This window comes from Phoenix dactylifera, chromosome 2, assembly GCF_051530095.1.
Source record: "Phoenix dactylifera cultivar Ajwa chromosome 2, Ajwa_hap1_PhDact_Kaust_v1.1, whole genome shotgun sequence".
NCBI lineage: Eukaryota > Viridiplantae > Streptophyta > Magnoliopsida > Arecales > Arecaceae > Phoenix > Phoenix dactylifera.
In genome coordinates this window covers 49381230-49399100 of record NC_143191.1, presented here as the reverse complement: position 1 = coordinate 49399100, position 17871 = coordinate 49381230, and the positions used below count along the sequence as shown (strand labels likewise).

General features: G+C 42.4%; 1 protein-coding gene across 1 annotated transcript; it reads right to left on the bottom strand.

Moving 5' to 3' along the window:
- Positions 1-2048: 2048 nt before the first annotated feature.
- On the bottom strand, positions 2049-11320 carry LOC103723435 (hydroxyproline-rich glycoprotein family protein). The gene is made up of 4 exons (XM_008814344.6): positions 10273-11320; positions 10045-10188; positions 4559-4744; positions 2049-2474 (listed from the first exon to the last, which is right to left on the bottom strand). The coding sequence occupies exons 1-4, from the start codon at positions 11257-11259 to the stop codon at positions 2394-2396; spliced, it is 1398 nt and encodes a 465-aa protein (XP_008812566.3). The 5' UTR covers positions 11260-11320; the 3' UTR covers positions 2049-2393.
- Between the last annotated feature and the right edge of the window lie 6551 nt (positions 11321-17871).

Here is a 17871-nt window from a genome sequence, read left to right as displayed (position 1 = left end):
TTTTTTCAGCAAAAAAAAAAAAAAAAGAAACCATCCTTTTGAAGAACTCATGGACCGGTGCAAACCGGAAAGCATCTGATGTGGTTAGGCCGTGTCCCCATAACGGAAAAAAAAAAAAGAAAAATGCTTTGGTTCCCCAAAAAAAATAAAAAAATATATATTATGTGGTTTGGAACAATTGTTACAAAAGTTTTTTTTTCTCAAACAAATAATTCATACAATTTTAGCATGAATATATCAAATAAAATCAAAAAATAATAAATTCTAAAACACTATAGGCAACTCCTCTTTCAATAGCGCATCTTGTTAATAGAACTATGACAAAATCCTCTACTAAAAAATTTTTGTACCATGTTAACTTATTTCTAATTAAAATTATTATTATAACTATTCCAAAATTACAATTCCCAATCCACCAACTCCACTATGTATCGCCATTGCAGCATATTAATGCATTTGATATTAGAAGATCTAGTCGTAGTAATCCATTACAACGAGGATGGTAATTGTTATAACAAAATTTGCTAAGCATCAATTTCCTCCAATATCACCCATATTTATATTATTAAAATAAAGCAAAACATTTTTAACTATCACTTTTTCAATTTTGTCTTAAGTTATTGTGGATCTAGGATTATGGAATAACAATACTAATATTAATTTGCTACAACTCTTGTGCATCCATGTCTAGATAACTTCTGTACATGCTAAATGTAGCACAGAAACAAATGAGCTATTGAATGCCAAATGTCTGCTTTTCCATTTTTATTTTATTTTATTATTTGACTGTAGTCAAATATTTAAAAAATAATCATGAATAGAATCTTAATTAATTAGGTTCAGTGTTTAGCTGATGTTTTCCTTTTATGTTTGTACTTTTAGCAAATAACAGTGGAAGACCATGATTGGGCTGCAGAATTCAAGATTTGCCAATCTCTTTATAAGATAATCCTTTTTAACATAAAATTCATGCTTCAATGAAGCATTTGTCCAGTAGCCCATGTACTGGTAGTCTGGATCTAAACATAGTCCCCAATGGCATGGTCAACAGGGCCTATGGGCACCACCCAATCTCAAGGTTTCGATATATGATTCTCCTGATAGAAGTATTCAGAACCTCAAAATACTTGGGATTGTAAGATCGTTCAGCCACCTTGATCTCATGATCATGTCTCTTTTGCCATCTTCTTATCAGACTCCCACAACATTGAGAGTAATCCATAAGGTAGCATTAGGCATGTGTTACGTGGCATGAGAGCAACATAAATGGCTGCAATTCTTCATCTCTTTTATCTAGCTTAATGAATGTACTCTCACTCTGTTCACTAGTTTTAATCCCTTAAGAGAGCAAGATGTGGTTTCTATTTATTAAGGATGGAGACTATACACCCCTAAGCAGAGTAAAGACAGAAATAGATTGTAAACAAAGCAAGGTTTGTATCTTAGCTAATATCTTGCCCCAAATATCAATTTGACATGAGCCATACATCAGTCATTGTAGCAGCCAATATAAATTAATATAAACCAATATAATCCATTAAATCCGCCAAGGTTTCCATGGCCTCAAACTCTTTTCTTTTTGGTCTAGGTTTCCCCTATCGCATCTCCTTTTTTTTTTTTTCCTCTGAGCTTCCTACTTTGACAACCCCCATAAAAATAGAGAGAGATCCAAGTCCATCTTGATACCATGCATTCGCCAAGATTGCCAAGATCTCAGCAATTGAAAACCACAAGGCAGCGAGTACATTGAGAGCAAGCTGTCCATAAAAGAATTTATATTATAAGATCAGGGATGACAATGGGGATTCAAACTTGTAATTTATGAAATCCAATACATTTATTTGGAAGCTGCTCACCTCAACAATATCTGGAACAATGGATTTAGTTTGTAATGGATGACCGAAGACCTCCTTGGAATCTCCCTTTTAGAGATTCATTTATAATGCAATAGATGCCCAGATGCAAGCAGGGCACCCTGTTTGGTGGGGTTCCAAGGGATGAAGGCTAAAGAAAAACAATAGACCATGGAGAAGCTGATGGAAAAGCAATTGGAGTGCAACAAATCTTCACTAAAATAATGAATTCAATCTACAGCACAGGTAAAATTTGAAACAAATTGCCACTGCAGTTCCATCTATATCTATAACTTCTGCTGCAGAGCATTGTAAATATTCAGTGAATTAGTAACGTTGCCTGGATAACTGTAGAGTATTTAAATAGAAAAATTTATTCCTTCCATTCTAGTAATGTAGATGTATCAACAACTAAACATAAGATACAGTCGGTAGGATAACAAACACATTGCATCAGCTCTTAGCTTCACCAAAATCCCATTATTGATGGCCAATATGTAAAGATTTCATCAGAACCGGACCCAAGATGGCGATACTGCTCTATTGATAATGCTGGGAAACCTCCCACACAAGCTTGTCCATGAATTGGCACTTCTTGTCCCAACCCCAGCCTGGATTGCTCTGCAGAGTATGACTTTTGAACATCAGGATTATGGATGCACATTTTATCAACATACAAATCACTTTAAATTAAATTCTTTAAAACATACAGCAGAAGGTGGTATAGATAGAGTGCTAGGTCGGAATTTATAAAGGGATGAAAATGGGTTGGGTAATATCCAACTAGATCCATCTTCGTAACCGGTTCGGATCAGATTCGAACAGATATTCTTGTATCCGAGATCTAGAAAGAGATCTGGACACATATTTATTAATTTTGCTGAATTCAGATCCAGATTTAGATATCCAGTAAAAAGAAAAATAGATCCAAATAGATATTAAATCCACAATCAAACCCCCTTTAACTTGGATATGTACTGCTCAACCACTAGGATAGAACCTGGTGTTGTTTTATAATAATGGCCTGTTATGCTTATTCAAAATTTATTCACGTTATTAAATACGTCATTTGATGTACATTGTGATATTTTATATTTTAATAATTATTTTTTCAATCCTTTTCCCTAGAATAAAAAATGAAATATAAATATTCTTCATTTTACTCTTTATGATTTTTTCAAAACTCTGCTGTTTAAAATATTTAATAATATCAACAACTTTTATGTAATCCAAAATTTATACAATTTTTTTCTTACAAGCTTTCTAAAGAATTGATAATTCATGAATAAATTTTATTTACACTGCAATTATAGAGTAATGGTGGTATTTAATATAGAAAATTCGTTATTATTTTTATATTATACTGCATTTTAAATAATTTTAATTTTTTATATTTTTAACACAAACCTGGTCAGATCAGTGACCCGAACCCTTGGTTGGGGTGGGTCTCTATGCAGGTTTAATCCCTATATTTTAGGCACCTACCTAGTATTTTATGCATTGCGTGTAATGCATTCTACTCCTATTCTCTATGATCATGTCATTTACATTAGCTTTCATTATTGAATTATCCTCAAAATGATTGATATTTACATAATATCCGATTTATATCCATATTCAGCTAGAAAAATATGAATATGATTAATATCTGACTTGCATCTATATTTGTATAGAACAAATATGGATATGCCAATGTCTGATTCATATCTGATCCATTTTCAGCCTTATATTTAAATAGCAAAATGCTATTTAAGTTAGAAGCTTGCCTAAGAATTTGAGATGAATATAAGGGAAATATCAAAATTCCATGTATCAAAACATAAACATGAGGGACAGGTCATATTTTTGTTGAATAAATAAACACCACTAGTAAATAACAACGCTTATCATAAGTTCAGGAATTTCTTTGCAAAGACTTCCATAAATAGAAACTTATTCCAAATAATTCGGCATATCCTATCCGTAGTTTCTTATATTTATGCCTACTCTTCTTTGACCTTTACATACAAACCCAAGCCCCTCTTTACTAGGACCCAAATGTACTATATACTGACTAGTACAAATAAACAAGAGTGAAGGATGTTTTAATTGTTTAAGTTTGCACATAATGCTTCTAGAAGTGAACAAGGATTGCAATCTGCTTAAATCAATCACCACAGCGAACTAGTTCAACAAAAATAACTTCTTAGATGTCTTTTTACTCTTGAGAATGTGGCTATATGCCTAATAGCTTAAATGTAGCTGATAAATCAGGGTTTTAACAAAAAAAAAAAAAGAACAGCCCGGCAGTTAGAGTTTACAGGTAGAGTTAAATGCTACAATCGACAAATTTTATGAATATATTCAAATTTCTAGCTTCCATCATGACAAACTCTCAAACTTTAGGGGATCATGCTTTGATCCATTAATATAGCTTCACATTAAAGTAGCTTGAAAGTTAAGGTCAAGTTTCTGCTTGTAACCATTTGCACGGGTAGTTGTGGTAGTAGTGGAGAAACTCATTTATGAGGTATCCTCCAAACAAGCACACTGATTTGTTTCCAAAGGAAACATGAGGAAATATTTCAACATTCCTCTACAATTTTCCCCTACATATAAGACATTTTCTTCTCTTCTTTCCATGCAGAACTAGCTTATCCTACTATTGACCGACTTAAACCATAATTTGATCGATATAGACCATGAAAATGAACAAGAAGGCAAACCTGGAGAGTAAGAACAGCACTATTGGCAAATCTCTTTACAGAAGAAGGTGTATTCTCTGGAAGTGTTTTTGCCACTCTTTCCAACTCTTGTTGTTGTTGCTTTGCGGTAACTGTATCAGGCCCAGCGTACATTTCTATAAGCTCATTCAGATATGGTACCTTTTCCATTGTCTCTTGAACAGCTTCCTGGAAGATAGAATCCACCATCAGATGATCTAAAAAATAAACAAAATTTTGCTGTACAATATTTTCTGCAACTGTTCACACATCATGGATATGGGGAGTCAAGAAATCAAATATAACAATAGCCCCTTTGATTTAGTAAAAATTTTAAAAAATCAACCTTTAGTTCAGACTAATTTAAACCAAAACTCAGTAATAATCAGATGGCAAATAATAAAGAGGCTTGGAGTAAGACGAATACAGGAAGAAAATAGCCTAAGCCAGAGAAATTTCTGTACTGACAAAGCAAGATGACAGAACTCTTGCCAGAATGGTGATTAAACACAAATCTATAGTACTCCTAAAAACAAATAGTGGGAGTTAAGGTGGTAATCTGGTTCTGGTCATACCCATTGAATGACTAAAATATTCTAGACCAACAGAATTTTATAAATTCTATTTTTATGATATTTGATAGCATTTGTCATGCATATCATCTTTTTCATGAAACTATTATGGATTGCTGATGCTTGGAGTTAATTTATAATTTATAGCCATTATTAAAAAATTATGATCATTAATACTATTTTTAACAATATCTAATCTTTGTTTGGGTCCATTTGCTTTTGGATGCTATCCTTTGACGATTTGTTCTTATCAATTACATTGTATATGGAGTTAATTGCATATGATTATAAGTGATCAATATTACTATATAAAAGAAAAAATGAAATTCTAAACATGCATGGCATTCGCGCATGACTGGTAACAGACAAAGCACGAGCACCCTTGTTAACGTCATGCAGTCCGTAAGAAGATTGGTTTTTGAACATAATAAACAAATTGCAGAAAGTCACAAATAAAATAGCACAACAAAAGGACCAGAGAGAGGGGAGGGTGGCTGTCGGCATTGTAATGTCAGAACCACAGCGGGATATCATGTCTAAAACAAAATTGACATATTTCAGCAAACAAAAGTCAAGGATAGAAAATATTTGCCTTTGACCAGAAGAGTAGCAAGAGCTAACATTTACCATTTCTATCATTGAAACAATCATCAAAGGGTTTCGATCATCAAAAGGGATCATTAGTAGGCACTAAAGACACTTAACCAAATACAAAAGCATTCCATCAGACACCACCATGGGCAAGTATCCATGAAAGATACACCATACACAGAGGCAAACTTAATCTCACAATTTAGAGTCGATTTTGCAGGTCCTCCTCTGACACTGGTTCTAAACCCAAGTCAAGACTTACGATATGAAGCATAAAGTAAGTCCTTCCCTATTTTTTCCATCCAAGTTTCCTTTGTTATAACCGAACTTTTGAACGACCAGCTCCTCATCTGTGAGGCCCAATAGTCCTACATCAGAAAGACTCGTTCCAGAGCCTGGGCATATGAGGCGGATGTCTCCAAATCCTGCAGACGCGTTTTGGGTGGAAAACAAAACCGGGGAGAGGTCTGAGCGGTGCGTGCGGGCCCCGGAACTGGACAATATCTGGCAGGAGAACCTCGTGTTCCTCCCTCATGTGGGCCCTACATGGGCACTGGGTGTCGCACGTGCCCCGCGAAGACGGGGGCGTGACATTTGGTATCAGAGTCGAGGACGGCGCTTGTCTGATGGTGGGAAGGGTGTGAGGCCCAATAGTCCCGCATCAGAAAGACTCGTTCCAGAGCCTGAGCATATGAAGTGAATGTCTCCAAATCCTGCAGACGCGTTTTGGGTGGAAAACAAAACCGAAGAGGAGTCTGAGTAGTGCGTGCGGCGCGCGTGCGGGCTCCAAAACCGGACAATATCTGGCAGGGGAGCTACATGTTCCCCCCTCATGTGGCCCCCACGTGGGCACTGGGTGCCGCACGTGCCCTGCGGAGGTGGGGGCGTGACATCATCTCTATCATTTCTATCCTACATTACACATCTATCCAAATTGACTATGCTTCACTTTATATAAAATTGTTGTTATATTAACTTTCATGCTCCCATGCTCATATATGAATTTATCAATCCCAGTTTTACCATATATCCAACTTTTACATTTATTGAATTATATCATTATTCATGGTCACAGATAATGTTATTAACACTGCCACTCGAAAATCTAATTGGACGGGTATTGTTGTAAAAATAGGATGTCTCAAGGGGTTTGGAGGGTAAATATGCAATGGCCACATCTAAAAGAGTGTATATGCAAAAGGTCCCAAAACCATAACCTTCAATTCGCAAAGAAATTTGATTCACCTAATTATCTAATCAAAGCAAAGCCACCAAAGCATACAAGTAAATGACCAAGCCTAGCTTAGAAGTTAAGAGCAGGCCACGAGCAACCAATCTTCACTCCCAACATATGAACCCCACCATGAGATCTGTTAAACAACTTAAATCAAATTAATAAGTCATGCAAATTGTTATCATATCTTATAGCCTTGTGGGTTCATATAGCATGCAAAATTTGAAGTTCCTATATATGGTAAATAGATTATCAAGATACCAATCACCTATCAGTCTAGACTAATAGTAAATTTGGGGAACATAAAGTATGTCATTTAGCCAATGAGGGTAAATTGTGTAAGTAGCCATATACCAAGACATATGAGAAGATAGAGGTAAAAGAATGCTAGTGAAAAAGTGTGCTAGGTACCTTCATTCTAAAGTGAAAAGGAGATCACTATAACAGGTTTCAACCAGTTTAAGAATATTTGCTCTAGATTAAGCTTCACATCCAATGTCTGAAACAGATGCTGTCCCTCAAAAAGGTCAGAAGAATGTTGAGACTTTTTCATTGGAATAATACTTAAATCATGGGAAGAGGAAGGAAAACAAGACTTGAGCTAATGCAATTGACAAAAAAATATAGAATGTATCATTGATAAGAGGAAATCAACTTTCTTGTCCAAGAATAGTTGAAACATGTATTTTCCAATGTTTTTACAGAAATTCAGAATTCAATGAGGAGGCTGCCGAAAAAATTGGAAATGAAAGTCATCCATGAAAAAATATCAAGCTGGTACAGCTCATGCTAAGCATAAATTTGCAAAGGCATCATAGAATATTAGAGGATATGAAGGATTGGAATTGAATGTGATTCCAAATTGCTTCAAGCACTTCCTATCTTAAGTTTTTGCTATAAAAAATTTCTCAAGAAGGTACTTTGAAAGGTTAATATCCATTTGTTTCTTCCTAATCATAAAAAGAAAATCCACTTGATTTAGTAGCCATTATTTTACCGCATGTTCTAATAAAGAATATAATGAAGGAAATGAACATGTCAAAAGTGACTAAAGCACCATATGATGCCTTGTATGGGGCTAACATATATCAATATTGGCAATAGAATAACATAATACTCTTAAAATGAATATTAGTTGATCCATTTAGAATTAGCCTGGGTCATTAAGTAAATCATAACCATAACTATCAAGACTTGTCCAAAATATTTGTAGTAGGCTTTATGAATCCATTATGCCAATCATTTCTATTAGGAGTGACCAATGACTTATTAAAGAATTTCTTGATCTTTTTTCACAACCTCCATCCGTGTTAGCCTAGGCTGCTCCCTTCTCTTTATAGACCCTAGACCACATGTTGGAGCAACTTTCCTAATTGAAACTTCCACAAACCTTTATTGCATGTGTCCATACCATCGCAGCTAGTCTTGATCACTTTGTACTATATTGTTGCCACTCCACATTCTCTCATATGCCCATTTCTAACTCCATTTTCTTACCACACATCCATCTCAAAATTTTTGTTTCTGCAACACCCACATTTTTTGTTATCACCTTTTTTTTTATTATTCAAACTCTGCTGAACCATACAAAGTTGTAGCAGTTAGTTTTGTCTAGCAAAAGTTTTTTTCCAAAGTCATTGTCCCTCATATAAGCAATCAAGAAAGAAGGAAAGCAATATAAAAATTAATGTAAAAGATACTTACACCATAAGCATCAGAATTAGCCTTATGCCATTATGTGGGCTTGGAGTGGCTGATCCTACTATGCATTACTTCCATTAGAACATAAAATCCTTTTTGCATGCTCGTCAAGTTATATTTTAAGGTAGTATGAAACAAGGTCCTCCGTACCGACCGTATCGACGTATCGGTAGGCGCCGGTATCGGTTCGGACCGGTACCACTGATTTAGCTTGGTTCACGTATCCAAAGTCCAAAAAAATTTGGAGCCGGTACGGACTGATATCGGTTTTTAACACCGAACCGGACTGGTCAAAGCCAGTACCGGTTCGGTATGGACCGGTTCAGTATTCCTTGGTATGAAATAACCCACAAGAGAAAAAGGCAGTAGAGTGTATGTGAATTCAAAATTACACTAACAAGATTGGATCTTTAAGATGCTTATTCCATACCATAAGCATAAAATAGCCAAACAAAAATTTGAAGAATAACCAAAAAAATTATCAAGATAGATCTTGAGCAACTTTTATACCATAACATAAGCTAAATGATAAACCATGGTCGGAGGGGGAAGAGAGGGAGGGAGGGGGGGAGAGAGAGAGAGAGAGCTCCCCAACCTACACACTCCCATACCAATGCTCTCCTATATGAATGCATACAGTGAAAGATTATATTAACAGCTATATTTAAAAATATGAGAGAAGCTTTAAATGTCAAAACGTAAGCAGGCATGAAAAGACTTGGATGTTTCATAGGGCAGAAAATTGAAGATTCAGTATGATGTTAAGCTCCCATTAGATCTCAGCAATCAGCATCTTCAATCAACATGCCATGTCTGCTTCAGAATCTCTATAGATTCTAACTTCACAGCCACTTCCTAGATGCTTCATTACTCTAAATATCTTCAGCCATTGCTCTCACATCCACTCCCAATTTAGATGCTAACATTGGGTAGAAAATTGCGACAACATATATTTAACAAAAGAATCTTTAGTAAGAAAGAATTCAATAAGCAAGAACCAGCCCTTCCATATCTAGTGATGGGCATTGAGCACAAAACCAAGCCATATAAGCTCTATTTAAGGATTAAGCAGATTTGTGCAACCAATTGCAAGACTGACATCAACCCTACTGCCACTTGTGCCAACATCTAGCCTGGCACTGGTGGGCAGATAAGGAGACAAAGCGGCAGATAAGGAGACAAAGCGACTAAAGGCAAATAATGCTTAGTTCTTAGTAAATATTCATCGGCAGGTAGGAAGTAGCACCCCTGGCTATAGTTGAGGACTCAAAATAATTGATGAAAGGGGGGAAAAGATTAAATAAAGTTAATATATATGGAACCTCCACATAAATAGATAAAACTTAAGTTAAATTTTAAGGAGCTCATACAGATTAAGCAAATGCAAGTACCTCCCACTCCTCTTGGCTTTTTATCCCCTCATATGCCATCAAGAAAGGCTTTGCCTTCTCCAGTGAATCACGGAGGGACATCGGAGGCTTCTCGTCGATATCAGGATTGTCAAAATCCACCAGATATTCTGGCTCAAATTCGATCTACACAAATAACATCATTACAATCAAAAAAAATATCAAAGAAACAATATAAAGAACAGAATCAACCAGTTCAATTAATCACACCATATTGTTAGTATGGACAGCATCCCAGTAGGCATCTTCCAATGGAGAAGGCAGCGCACTCCAGCTCATCTCTTCGAATCCTTCACCCAACTTCTTCATATTCTCTTCTCCAAGCTTCTTCTCCAATCTCTCTCCATCAGCATTGTCCCCAAGATAAAGACCATACTCCTCCGCAGCTTCATCAGCCCGGCGGCCCCTAAACCTCCCGCCCCTCCCTCTCCCACGCATTGCAGCCCCTCTCCCTCCTCTCCCCCTCCCGCCGCCAGGGCCCCCTCGAGACAGAACCTCCACCGCCTTCCTCACCGCCTCCTCACGGTCCAGTCTCGGCTGGCCCGCTCTCGGCTCCGCTGGCTCCCGCCCGCCCCTCGGGGCCCCGATGGGCGCTCGACGCCGGAGATGCCGATTCTCCTCGCTCGCCCGGGAATCCGGTTCCTCCGGCCGGGTGGGCTTTCCCCGGCCGGATCCGGAGAGGAGGGGGGAGAGGCTCCGAGGGAGAGGGGTCACTTCCTCGGGATCGGTGAATTGGGTTTCTTCCGGGGGAACGGGGAAATCCTCCCTTTTGAAAAAGATAGGTCTTTTGGTCTGGGAATCGTCGGCGGAGGCGGGCGGAGGCTGGGGGAGGCCACGGCCGCGGCCGGCGGATTCCGGGGGCGGGGCGCGTCCGCGGCCGGCGGCGGGGGAGGAGGAGGGCTTGAATGAGGACATCCAGGAGGAGAACGCAGGCAGGACGGGGGAGGAGGGGAGGACCGGGCGACCTCGTCCATGGCCGAGGCCCGTAGGGGCGAAGGGGTCCTCGTCAGCGTCGGGTTCGGCTTGGCCGGGGGCACGGGGATGGAGCGGGGGTCTCGGTGGAAGGCTGGAGCCGCGGCCCCTTCCCCCTCCTGCGCCGCCACCTCCACCGCCGCCGGAGAAGGTGGAGTACGCGGCGGAGACGGCGGAGGCGGTGGGGCGGCCGGGGGCGGCGGCTAGCCTGTTTAAGCCTCTCATCCGGTCGGGTGTTGCGAGAGACAGACCGCAGTACCTGCCGCTTAGGGCTAGATTGCAAGAAGAGGAGACGGAAAACAGGCCTTAGAACCAACCCAACCCAAATAGGCTTTGGTCCAAGTTTCGGTTTGGCTGTTTGAGTGGGCTGCAATATGGAGCCTGGTTGCCACCCAGGATCGTTCTTGAAACATAATCCACGTGGCCGATGGATCATTTGATGAGAAGATACAATGAATATAGGGGGCTTTGATAGTCAATTTTAAAGACCACGCAATAGCACATATCTGGTAGGATAGTGATTACGGATATCGATCCACGGAGATTGGGGTACAATTGTTTTCTTAAAAATATTTGAAAAAGAGAATTTGTGAAGACTATTGAACTAAATAACTTAATAGGAAATGCAATTAAAATGATATCAGTTGAGAGAACCTAGGGCAAAAAATTCACCACTAATAGAGGAATAAGGATTATTTATATTTTAATTCATTCTTGGATTAATATACAAATTTGCTACAAGCCCTATAAGCATTCAAATAAAATTTCACAAAAGTAATTTATGAACATCCATCTTCAGTTAGCATGAAATGTCTACCCTAAACTAATATGGCAGGACACTGCATTTTTCCTAAGCATGGATGATCTTATATTAACTTAGTGATAATGAAAAACAGTTGTATAAACTTCAAGAATAGAAATAAAAAATACAAAAATCCTTGTCTTTTTGCTAGGGTTGCATCCAGCCCTGGTGAAGATATTAGGCTTCCATGTAGCGAGCTCTCATGGCAGCAGCAGCACAGCAGCGGGCTCCCATATCTTCCTTCTCCCTTCTGGATTTTCTCCTTTCCCGTGGCAACTCCCATACTAATTGAAATGACTCGGATGAGCCAAGATCGGTGAGAAAGAATGGGTGAGAAGAGAATGCCCTTCTTCATCAGAAATCTTCTCTTTATATAAGCTGCCCACCTCCCCTGTTTTGCTTCACGTGAGAGTGGAATGATAAGGACGCGGAAGGCACGCTGCTGGCTCTGATCCGGATGGGAGAACGATCCGTGAAGCTCAGCATGCATGCGGGTGAGCAGCTAGACGCGGGAGGAGGTTGTGAGGCTTGGGATTTGGCCAGCCACGAGATGAAGATGGATTACAAATAGTCGCTAGAAATCTGTTTCGAAGCAGAGAAATCCGATGCTGCTGGATGGAGTTGATCCGGACGCGTGGAGGATGCAGAAGAAGGTGATGATCCGTGATCCATGAAGCTCGGGAGGATGATCGAGTTGCAATCCGTGGAAAGTGCAGGACTTCATGCTCGCGAGAACGCGGAGAAGATTTGGCAGGGGCTTCAAAAGACGTGGGAAGCCAAATTGCCAAGATTCTTGTTGATATGGATGCAAGGGATGAGCTAGGATGAGGATGGATCACAACGGGATGAAGGTGAATCGCTGAATACGCGATCGGCCAGGACGAGCGTGAAGCTGAGATTTGCTGGGAGGAAGTCACGGTTGCTGGGTTTGAATGTTTGACTTCCTTCGGCTGGGAACAGGGGAGCTGGGACGCAATCCGTGGAGATGCCGGATTGGTTTGGGAGGAATCACGGAATGGTTGAATCAAAGGGAGATGAAGTCTATCCGGATGCTGGGAAGCTTGGATTTGGCTCTATCTTGGCTGAGATCTAACGGAAGAAGCTAAGAGATTCGGAGAAAGATCGGATGATGCAGATGATGTGGAAGGAAATGAAATGAAGGAGGAGCTTGGACCCGTGGAAGATGAACACAGGCGCGAGGGGAAATCTGGGAAGGATTCAGAAGAGGAGGAAGGTTGGATTCGGGATGAGCGTGGGATTGTTGCGGGTGCAGGGGATGCGGATAGCGATGTGGAGCACAATCTGGGCTTGTCCAGGTATGGGAGACTTGGGAGTCCGGCTGGGACGGCTCTGTTCGTGGACGTGGAGGTTTGGATTCTGTGAAGGATGCCTGGGACTTATTCCACGCCCTGAGAAAGGAGATTGGGGTCGACTCGGGAGGACGTGGGCCGACTCCAATTAGTTGGGAGATGGTTTTGTTTTAAAGCTAAAACAAGGAAAGTGTGGACATGTGGAAGGAAATAGTCTTTATGGGTGAACACATAAGGAGAAGGAAAGAATTTGATGGGATGCAGTTGGTCTTCGAGAAAAATTATTGGAGTCAACTCTGATTGGCTGTGGTCTTGTGAAATGGTGCAGTGTGGGTTAGGCATCATCCATTTGAGTTTAACTTGACCTGCATACATTAGATTCGACCAATAAATAATTAAATCAAACTCGAATTACTCCTAGTAATTCATTAAAATGCAATGATGAAGAGAAACACATTTTTTATGTTTACATTTAAAATATGTACATAAACATAATAATAAGTGCTATGTAAAATAGATAAATTTATTCATTATTTAGCACTTATCAGGCTTCCCAATGGCGGAGGAGCACCTGACTCTCTGCTTCAGAAACAAGGGGACAGAGATGCAGCTCTGGAGAATGGCCCGTGGATGATGGCCGGTCAACTACTGGCGATGGATCATTGGCGGCCGAATTTCTCCCCAGGCGCCAAAGTGGTGAACAGGGTCGTTGTGTGGCTTCGGCTCCCTTCTCTCCCACTTGAATACTGTGATAAGGAGTCGATCTAAAAGATAGCTAAGATGGTTGGGCAGTCGATGGTCCTAGATGGGTTCACAGACCACCTCTGAAGGATCGGGTACGCTAGAGTGAAGGCGGCGGTGGATGTTGGGCTGCCACTCAAACCGGGTATTCTCATCGGAGGGGGGAGGAAAACTTTTGGCATGCTTTCGTTTATGAAAACTTGTCAATTTTCTGCTACAAATGTGCAAGGTTTGGTCACCAGAAGGGAGAGTGTAGGTTCCTTCCGCCTTCGCCAGAGGTGATAGGGGGGAGAGGCACGAGAGCTTGCCCATGCTGATGTTTGTGGAGACCCCTAAGGAGATGGGGGGAAGGGAGCATGGTCAGGGTTGGTGACCGATTTTCGGGCCTTGGCTAACAAGCACCCGCATCAAGCAGCCGAGGGCGGGCGAGGTGGGGTTGAGGCCGAGGAGGATGGGTGTGGTGACTGCCGAGTCTAACTTGGGGTTGTCGTCGAGTCAGTCTGGGCTGAGCTCTCCAAGGGCCCAACCGAGCTCACCCGACTCGGATGGATGGCAGAAACCCTTGAAGGTGGCACGGAGGAGGTCGCCGGTGAAAGGCACGCCGGCTGGTGACTCGTCAACCTCAGGGGAGAAGATAGGTAGGGACAGCCATGGCTCTGAGTCGGAAGCGAGCCAGGCTGTGGGGCGGGCTGGACTCAGGCAATAGAACTAGTGCAGCAGGTTGAGGAGGCCCAGCGAGATGAGCCCATGGTGGAGGCAGGTTGTAAGTCAGGTTCTTTGAAGCGGGTGCGAAGCCTAGCCAAAGCTCAAAAGGTCGGTCGGCTAGAGGAGTCAATACCGAGCTAGCCAACCGAGTCGGTTGTGTGTGGGGAGGTAACTAGTGAGCCTAGCTCTAAGGGCCCATGCGAAGACTGTGTGGGTGGAGGCCCGTAGGTGGGTGACCTGGGACCCCCTAGAGTGGGCCGACGACCCGTTTCCCTCGAAAATGGAGGAGTGCTACAGGAAGGAGGTGCCAACGACCACGGGCAGAACCTCAGGTCGCTATCAACCCCCAAGGCAGTGGAGGACGGCACCGGGAGCGGCGAGGAAGGAAAGGAGGGCGCGAGGCTCGCTGGAGCAGGGGACGGACCGGGGGAATCCAAAGGACGCCCTAAGTCTAAGGTGAAACAGTAGAGACAGGACGAGGGAGGGGAGGGTTTGAGGCTTACCTCTCGAGGTTCCGGCAAGGTGGAAAGCTTTGGAGGCACCAACGGCTGCCAGAGCCCTCCTATGTCTCGGAATGGTGCATCTATCTCGAGGGCCGATGGCCGGTGGTATGAGGAGCTCGAGATGAAGGTTGGGAAGCAAGGGAGGGGCGGATCGAAGGGGGTGCAGGCGGACAGGGTGGTTGGCACAAGCGCAGCCGCGATGGGGAAGGTGGGGGAGGCTAGAGCGAGGCCGCAAGGAAGGGGGTTTAGTATCAGTGGAGGGGGAGGAATCGAAGCCCGGTTTTAATATAGGGAACAAGTCCCGTAAACAAGTGGGGGCTGATACACAAGTGGCGTGCCAGGAATAGGGAACTCATAGGCAAGTAGTATTAAAATTCAAAGGGGCCCTTCAGGGGATGGCGAAGACTGAGAGAATGGTAGTGGAGGAGCCCAAGGAGGGGGGCCAGCCCTCCCAAGGAGACCAATGAAGATTTTATTATGGAACTGCTATAGGGTGGGGATGCCTTCCTTTCGCCCGGCATTTCGAAGACTTGTGCACCTGCATGATCTACAGATTTATGTGCTTTTGAAACAAGACTTTCTAGGAGAACTTTGTATCAAGCTAGGCAGGGGCTGCCAAGATCTTAGGAATTTTATACCATAGAGTCCCAAGGGCTATCTGGTGGCATCATTGTAACTTGGAAACAAGAAAATTGGAATATGAATATTTTCCATCAATGTAACCAGCAGGTCATTATGGTGATATCAGAAGGCAATGGGCGCCCATGGGTCCTCTAAGCAGTGTATGCGAGTACTGACTACCGAAAAAGGAGGATGTTTCAGGGTGAGATAACCAGCATAGTGCAGTAGGGTTTTCCAACTGTTATGATGTGAGATTTCAACTGCATTGATGGGCCTCAGAAGAAGAGAGGGGGTAAGGCCTTCACCAAAAAGGTCAAAGTTAGAGAGTTTCAGAAGTTCATCGCGATGACCGACCTGGTCAACCTAGGGTTCACCGGGACTAGATTTACTTGGTGTAACAACAGGCTAGGCTAAGCGAGAGTTTGGGAATGGATCGATCGGATGTTCGCCATAGCAGGATGGATCCAACACTGGTCGGACTACTGAGTGAGCCATCTACCTCAGATTGCATCAGATCAATGCCTTCTCCTAGTTAGTATCTCGTCTGTCTACTCTTATGTTAGTCCTTTCCGCTTTGAGAAGTTTTGGCTTTTCTACCCCCGGTCATGGGAGGTGGTAAGGGAGGCCTAACAGTCTGCAGTGTGGGGGGGGGGCGCCATATCTAGAGTGACCATAGAGTTGGATCTAACCAAGCATCGATTGAGGAAGTGGAACAGCAAAAATGTGGAGAATATATTTAGGAGGATTGAGGAAAGTGAAGCGGTGATTGTTGACCTTCAAGAGAGAGAGGAGCGGAGGTGGGGCCTGACTGGGTCGAAGTAGGGGGAGCTTAGGGCACACCTGGCGGTGCATCACTTACTCCTTCGGCAGCAGAAATCGAGGATACAGTGGGTTATGAAGGGAGATAGGAACACCAGTTTTTTCCATCAGTCGACTATTATCAACCGACAGAGGAGCATGATCAGTAATATCAGGGAGAGCAGCGGGCAGGTTATGGAGGATCCTGACATTATCAGGAGTGTATTGGAGCAGTTCTTTAGAGTTAGATGGATGAAGGTGTCAGGTGGAAGGGGCCTACATAGTGAGCCAGAATCGAGGGCGAAGGTATCTGAGGAGAAGAATGCAGAGCTAATTAGGCCGGTATCAGTGCTGGAGATTCAGAAGGCTCTGTGGTCACTTATTAAGAATAAGGCTCCGGGATCAGATGGCTTTTTCCTGATGTTCTTTAGGAGATATTAGCATATTGTGAGGCAGGATGTATTCGAGGTGGTTCAGCTTCACTTCGGCAATCATGGCTCGTAAGTGGAAAAGGACTTACATCGTCTTGATCCCGAAGAGATAGAATGCCTTGGAGCTAAGTCCCTACTGACTCATCAATCTGTGTACCACCCTATACAAGGTGGTTGCAAAGATTGTGGTAAGAAGGGTAAGCAGCATTCTGCCTAGGATCATCAGTCCTAAGTAGGGGGCTTTTGTTGGGGGGTGCAACATCTCTGATAATCTACTAATAGCACAGAAGTTTTTGGCTGATCTCCGATAAGCACCGTGCAAAAGGAGCTTGATGGTTGTTAAACTGGATATGGAACGAGCCTATGACAGAATGAATTGGAGCTTCCTAGCTCACTCTTTGGAGAGTTTTGGTTTCCATCAGCAGTGGATTAGGTAGATACTGAGGTGTGTCTGTACTCCTTCCTTCTCCATACTAGTGAATGGTTCACCTTCTCCATTCTGAGTCGGTGGTTGGTTTGAGGCTTGGGTGTCCACTTTCACTGCTACTGTTTATCATATGTGCAGATGTTTTGTCTAGATGGTTTCGGCATGCTGCCGAGTTCTAGGGTTTGGAGGCCTATAGCATGGGGGTCGGGTCTGTTTGAATCTCTTATTTACTATTTGCAGATGACTGCCTATTGCTTGCTCGAGCGACGAGACACTTTGCCCTTGCAGTATGGAGTATACTGGAAAAGTATTGTGAGGCCTCTAGGTAGAAGGTGAACCTGTCTAAATCTGCAGTCTGTTTCAACCCGAAGATTAAGAAGCGACTGAAGAGAGTCATCATGGGCACTCTGGGGGTAGGCGAGCAAGGCAATACCTTGAGATATCTTGGGGTCCCGATTATGGATGGCGCCTGCGACGTGGGGATTGTGTAGCCATTGAG

Bases quoted from the DNA above. Each gene is read 5' to 3' on its own strand.
- LOC103723435 (XM_008814344.6), bottom strand. From the start codon at position 11,259: ATGAGAGGCTTAAACAGGCTAGCCGCCGCCCCCGGCCGCCCCACCGCC. The intron at 4,745-10,044 runs GTACTTGCATTT...TCTATCTTCCAG, and splicing joins AAAGCCAAGAGGAGTGGGAG to GAAGCTGTTCAAGAGACAAT. The intron at 2,475-4,558 runs GTTTGCCTTCTT...CATACTCTGCAG, and splicing joins GTGCTGTTCTTACTCTCCAG to AGCAATCCAGGCTGGGGTTG.